The sequence below is a fragment of the Solanum tuberosum genome, unplaced genomic scaffold (genome assembly GCF_000226075.1).
Source record: "Solanum tuberosum cultivar DM 1-3 516 R44 unplaced genomic scaffold, SolTub_3.0 scf00277, whole genome shotgun sequence".
In the NCBI taxonomy this organism is placed as follows: domain Eukaryota; kingdom Viridiplantae; phylum Streptophyta; class Magnoliopsida; order Solanales; family Solanaceae; genus Solanum; species Solanum tuberosum.
This window is the reverse complement of record NW_006239197.1, coordinates 87,060-93,703: the sequence shown is the minus strand read 5'-3', so window position 1 is coordinate 93,703 and position 6,644 is coordinate 87,060. Positions and strand designations below refer to the sequence as shown.

At 39.0% G+C, this 6,644-nt stretch overlaps 2 protein-coding genes across 2 annotated transcripts in view; one reads left to right on the top strand and one right to left on the bottom strand.

Annotated features, from left to right (window-relative positions):
• Positions 1 to 3,370, top strand: part of LOC102590033 (PHD finger protein Alfin1-like) — a 9,787-nt gene extending 6,417 nt beyond the window's left edge. Inside the window, exons 4-5 of the mRNA XM_006358413.2 lie at positions 2,687 to 2,807; positions 2,900 to 3,370. Of these exons, the coding sequence (XP_006358475.1) occupies positions 2,687 to 2,807; positions 2,900 to 3,178 (400 nt within the window). The 3' untranslated portion in view covers positions 3,179 to 3,370. The remainder of the gene's footprint in view (positions 1 to 2,686; positions 2,808 to 2,899) is intronic.
• Positions 3,371 to 3,451: 81 nt separating this feature from the next.
• LOC102589379 (pentatricopeptide repeat-containing protein At1g14470) lies at positions 3,452 to 6,196 on the bottom strand. Its single transcript, XM_006358411.2, has one exon. The coding sequence runs from the start codon at positions 6,095 to 6,097 to the stop codon at positions 3,821 to 3,823; it is 2,277 nt and encodes a 758-aa protein (XP_006358473.1). The 5' UTR covers positions 6,098 to 6,196; the 3' UTR covers positions 3,452 to 3,820.
• Between the last annotated feature and the right edge of the window lie 448 nt (positions 6,197 to 6,644).

The window sequence follows — 6,644 nt, the reverse complement described above, 5'->3', positions numbered from 1 at the left end:
TTACATGGAGACTTAGATGAGGAGATCTATATGGAGGTGCCACCTGCTTTTGAAAGCAAGAAGGGAATGGTGTGTAGACTGAAGAAGGCACTCTATGGATTAAAGCAATCACCTCGTGCATGGTTTGGAAGATTTACAAAGGTTATGATCAAGCTAGGGTACCGACAAAGTCAAGGAGACCACACCTTGTTCATACGACACTCAAAAACAGGAAAAGTGACAGCATTGTTGGTTTATGTGGATGACATCATAGTAACAGGTGATGATTCAGAGGAGATACAAAATTTGAAGAAGTGTTTACTCAAGGAATTTGACATCAAAGAGCTTGGGAAATTAAAGTATTTTTTGGGAATCGAAGTGGCACACTCAAAACAAGGAATCTTTATTTCCCAACAAAAATATGTGCTTGATTTGTTGAAAGAAACAGGAAAATTAGGGTGTAAACCAGTGGCTACACCAATTGAATACAATCATAGATTGTGCAATGCTCCAGAAGATTCAGTGGTAGATAAAGGCTTGTATCAAAGGCTTGTAGGGAAATTGATTTACTTGTCCCATACAAGGCCGGACATTGCATTTGCTGTAAGTGTTGTTAGCCAATTTATGCATGATCCTAGAGAAATGCATCTTCAAGCTGTCAACCGGATTCTACAATATCTTAAAGGAAGTCCAGGAAAAGGAATATTATTCAAAAGAGGAGGAAACATGGTTTTAGAGGCTTATACAGATGCGGACTATGCTGGTTCATTAGTGGATCGAAGGTCAAGTTCTGGATATTGCACCTTCTTAGGAGGAAATCTGGTGACTTGGAGGAGTAAAAAACAAAATGTAGTAGCTAGATCAAGTGCAGAATCTGAGTTTAGATCCATGGCGATGGGAGTTTGTGAGTTGTTATGGCTAAAGATAATCCTTGATGATTTGAAGATAAGATGGGAAGGACCTATGAGGCTATATTGTGACAATAAATCAGCAATAGTATAGCTCATAATCCTGTACAATATGATCGCACTAAGCATATTGAGGTAGACAGACATTTCATTAAGGAGAAATTAGATAACGGACTCATTTGTACGCCATTTGTATCTACAAAAGATCAGGTTGCTGATGTTTTAACAAAAGGACTGCCAAACAATATGTTTCAAGATCTAATAAGCAAGCTAGGAATGGAAGATATCCATTCACCCGCTTGAGGGGGAGTGTTGGCTGATGGAGGATTTCCAAGAAGATATTCTTGTCATCAAAAGATGTGATCCTCTAAGATGAGAAGATATTCTTCATATCAAGATATGATCCTCTAAGATCTTAGTATAATTGTGGTAATCTAGAATATCATATCTCTGATTCTTTCTCTTAATGCAAAGATTTAGGTGATTCTATTCCACAATCTTTTATGTATATATAAAGCCATGTACATGACATAGAAAAAATATGAATGAAATTATTCAATAATCTTATTCCACACTAACTTGGAACTCTAGAATAGAGAATTGCTAGCAGTTAGATTATTTAGGCAATATATAGAAGTCCACCTTCAACCAAAGTTCATTTAGTGCGTTCACCTTCAACCTAAGTTCATTTGGTCAGTGTTTCATATTCTTTGCGTCATGATAGATGTGTTATTTCTTTGTCTTGGTGAGTATACTGATGACTTGTTGCAATGATATTCTTGGTGTGATGAGATTCCAGACATCTCCAATTTTTAGAAAATAGATGTGTTATTGACTTATTTCTTTGTCTTGGTGAGTATACTGATGACTTGTTGCAATGATATTCTTGGTGTGATGAGATTCCAGACATCTCCCATTTTTAGTTTTCTACTATAATTTTTTTTTACTATTATTACCTTTTAAATAAGGATTATAGATTTGCAATGCTCTTTGTCCTTTCACCATTCTAGGAAGGTCATTTGGTGCTTGTTGTTACAAAGGCAAATCCATTCACTTAGTGGCATTCGTTGTGGCATCATTGAATAAGATAATGTTTGGTTCAGCAAAGCTAAGGATGCCTGACATGTCGAGATGTTTACCATCAGCTGGTGTTTCTGAATGTATTATCTTTGAATAAAATAGTGCTCAGCTGAGTGAACAGCAGAAGGTCTGACATCTTGAGAGAGGTTTACTGTCAGCTGTTATTATTGGCTGTAGCCTGTAGCATCTTTGAATATTAGTGCTAAGTGAGTAAGCGAAGGATGTCTAGCATGTCGGTACATTCAGGACGGCACAAATGCTGTATAATGATGGGAGAAACTTCCATGTAGCAGGTTTTGGTCCCTCTTTTCTACCCTGGAGTCCACTTTTTGTGTCTGCTGCCATTGTAAGTTAGAGAATATTGATGGATGTGAAAATATGACTGAAATCATTATAAGCTGGAGTTTATACTGGGAAACTGGTCACATGGGATTCCATAATCATGCGTACATGTCCAGAAATGTCAACTTAAATTTGACTTATATCTGTCAAGTATCTGGATAGTTTGCCTAGCTAGAGTCCAATCTCATTAATGTGCCTATGTTGCTCGGAGTGCATGTCGGATCCTCCAAAATTAGTGCATTTTTTGGAGGATCTGACACAAGTACGGCATCAATATTGGAGAGTCCGAGCAACATAGGTGGCTTCCATTGGTTAAATGGTTATCTGATATTAATTTAGGGAGGATAATTGTTTTACTTTGGAAATCATGTATACAGGAAGAGGCTTTTCCAAATGACAAATGATCTCCCAACAGTGTTTGAGGTTGTTACTGGAGCTGCTAAGCAGGCACGCGATGCCGCTCACAACAATAGCAGCAAAAGCAAATCAAGTGGAAAGGTTCTCATATACTGGACCTAACATATATAGTTACTGTTTCTTTTCCCATTTTGTTTGAGCATATGTTTTCAGCTATTATCTTTGATTTTCAGCCTCGACAGCCAGAGCCCCAGCCCAAGGAAGTAAAGGTGTCTCCACCTAAAATGGAGGATGAAAGTGGGGAGGAGGAGGAGGAAGAAGAAGAAGAAGAACAAGGGGCAACTCTCTGTGGAGCTTGTGGTGATAATTATGCCACGGATGAATTCTGGATTTGCTGTGATATTTGTGAGAGATGGTTCCATGGCAAATGTGTGAAGATTACCCCAGCAAAAGCTGAGCATATCAAGCAGTACAAGTGTCCTAGTTGCAGTAGCAAGAGAGCTAGAGTTTAAAATTTGTGGCAATTTTAGAGCAACATCAATTAAGTGGAGGTGTTGGAAGGTCTAGGACTTTTAGCTCAGTTATCAGATGTAATCTATGTCAAAGTTAAATGTTTGCTGATGGAATTGGGATGTCCATTTCATGAACATTTGCTTTCTGTTATCTTACTTTCGGATTGTGTTTTAGATGAAATTTGTGCCTGTCATCATCTTGTGTTTGTGAATCTATTTTCATCTTCCTTTACTTTAATGGGTTATCTATATACTACTACACTGCGGTAGTACGAGGAATTCAGAAACTTTTTGTGATCCTTAGTCTTGAATACAGGAAATTATCACCCCTTAACTTTTTGCATTCATAATTTTTCTGGATCAAGTACACATTCATAATACTAAAATCAAATCAACCAATAGCCTTTCGTGAACCATTTCTCAATGTTCAAGTGTATTTCTATCCACACAACATGAATATTGCTGCTGGAACAAAACCACCCAGCTGAACATAGCTGTCATCAGCAATCTCCGAGCATACTGACAAAGATTCAGCAAATTGCCATAGCCTAACATGAGACTATTTTTCTGCAACCTAGTCAATATTGCTGATCTGAGAACAAACCATCTTGTATCAGTGTGGTTGGTGCAGTAAGGCATGCCTTACCAATAGTCTTTACAAGAACAGTGCCCTTCACTGAAGGAGTGAAATCGATTATTATCCCTAACAATGATCTCCCTCCCCTCCATCTTTGAAATGATTTTGATTGCTGTGTGGCAATCCCTACATATCCTGAGATTCTTCACCACCCTTATGACCGAGTGTGGTTCAGTAACAAGAAGAGCAAAAGCCACAGCCAACTTCTCGCTATGGGTCCCTACCATCTCTTCCATCTCTTCTTCTTCAACATCTTTTAAAACACAGCTCGTATCAGCCATATATCCAGCTAGCCTCATCTTCTTTTCTGTTTCAGAGAGCACTCTATGAATATCTGCAGATCGCTCATGTGACCTGTCACCCACTATAAACTTGTGCATCTCTCCCTCGTGTTCAATCCAACTCCATCCAGTTGTCTTCTTTACTCCTCCTATTGTCATCAACCCTCTCACCCTGTCTACATCTTCCCATCTTCTTGCTGAGGCGTATATGTTTGAAAGCAAAACGTAATTACCTGAATTTTCTGGTTCTATTTCAAAGAGCTTACTAGCTGCAAACTCTCCAAGGTCTATCCTTTTGTGAACTCGACTAGCATGTAAAAGGGAACCATATACTCCTGCATGTGGATGCATTGCCATACTTCCAATCAAACATTTTGCTTCGTCTAGTTTACCATTTCTACCTAACAAATCAACCATGCACGCATAGTGATCAGAGTCTGGATCTTTGATTGAATCAAATATCCTTTGACCTTCTTCTAGCAGTCCACCATGACTACATGCAGTTAGTACCCCAACATAGGTTATTCGATCTGGTTCAATATTTTCTTTCTTCATCTTCCACAATAATTCAACAGCTTCAACGGCATTGCCATAAGCTGCAAAACCTGTAATCAATGTGTTATAAGAAATCACATCTCTGGAGTCCATCGATTGGAAAACTTTCTCAGCGTCCTTCATATTACCACACTTGGAATACATGAAAATCAGAGCATTATCACCTGAAATGCTCAGTTTGATTTGATGCTTTTCCAGGAAATTCACTGCCCAATTACCAAATTCCAAAGCCCCAAGGTGGCCACAGGCTGAGATCACACTGACCATGGTGACTTCGTCTGGCAGCACATCTTTTGCTATCATATCTTTGAAAAGGTCAATAGCCACTTTTGACTGTCCATTTTGAGCATAACCAGCTATAATTGAATTCCAAGAGATGACGTTCTTCTCAGGCACCGTATCAAAGAGCCTTCTTGCAGAAGCCAAATCACCAACTCTTGCATATGCTGAAATCATTGCATTCCATGTAACTAAGTTCTTGTACGTACCTAATTCATCAAAGATCTTTCTAGACATAGCAAGGTTCCCACACTTGGCATACATGTCAAGTAGAGCAGTCTTTGCAAAACAATTAAAGCGAACACCCTTGTCATTTATCATCTTAACAAGCCCCTCTGCAAGGCTAGCATCACCATGCGAAGAACACAAAGAAATGACAGTAACCCATGTAGTTTCATCAGGGCAAACCCCACAACTCATCATCTCATTAAACAACCTTATAACCTCTTCAGAACACCCATTTTGAGCATACCCCGACAGCATTGCATTCCAAGACACAACACTCCTCTCCGGCATTTGATCAAAATACTTCCTAGCATTCTCCAAATCTTTCCTTCTTGAATACCCAGTAACCATAGCAGTCCAAGTAACCACATTCTTCTCAGGCATCAAATCAAACAAACTCCTCGCTTCAACTTCATTCCCCCAATTCCAACACCCTGAAATCATAGCATTCCAATCTGCAACAGCTCTCTCAGGAATTTCATCAAACAGTTCCCGCGCAATCTCCAAAGGCCCAAACTTTCCATACATATCCATAATCGCATTGCGAACGAACCTATCCCAATCATGGCCCATTTTGATACAATGCGCATGGAAGACAACGCCCCATTTTCCAGATGCTTTAATAAGAATCGGGTATACAAAGGCATCAGGGGCTACATTGCATTTCTGCATTTTGTCAAACAGGTAGAGAACATCACTGTGGGCACCCAATTGAGAGTAGAACTTGAGGATATTAGTGAAAATAAAGACATTGGGTTGGTGGACTGAATCGAAAACTCGGCTAACATAAGTGGGCGGAGCGTGGAGGCGCGTGCAGAGTTTGATGAGCTGCGCCACCCAGTAGTTGTCAGAACAGAGAGAGCGTTGAAAGAGCTGCGCATGAAGCTGTTTCAAGTGGTTTAATTTGGTGGCTTTCAATGCAGCTGTGTGCAAGTGTGACATTAGAATTTCAGTGTGCCAACATTGGCCCTTTTTGTTAACCAACTTAACTAGTTTTTTTTTTTTGTTTCAATTCAACTTATATACCAAGACTATGTGGTAAAAAATTGATATTCTATATTAATATACTAGGGATAATATATAGGGAAAATTGTATATAATAGCAAACTATTAATTTAAATTAAATGCTATAAATATAGTTTGATTTAATTGTAGCTCATAGCAAATTGTTATTATTTCACCTCTCTCCTAGTGAATCTCGCTCGCCACTCTCGTTCTCTCCCTCACCTCTCTCGTTTTTTATACAAACGCAAGTGTATAAAGTGCGTTTGTGTTTGTATAAAGCGAGAGAATTGTATATACATATATTTCCGTTCCCCTCTCTCCCCTCTCCCAGATCTCGCTCTCTCACTCGCCTCTCTCACTTTATACAAAAAACGCAAATTGTATAAAATGTGTTTGTGTTTGTATAAAACGAGAGAAAATTGTATATATACATATATTTTCGTTCCCCTCTCCCAGATCTCGCAGATCTCGCTCGCCACTCTCC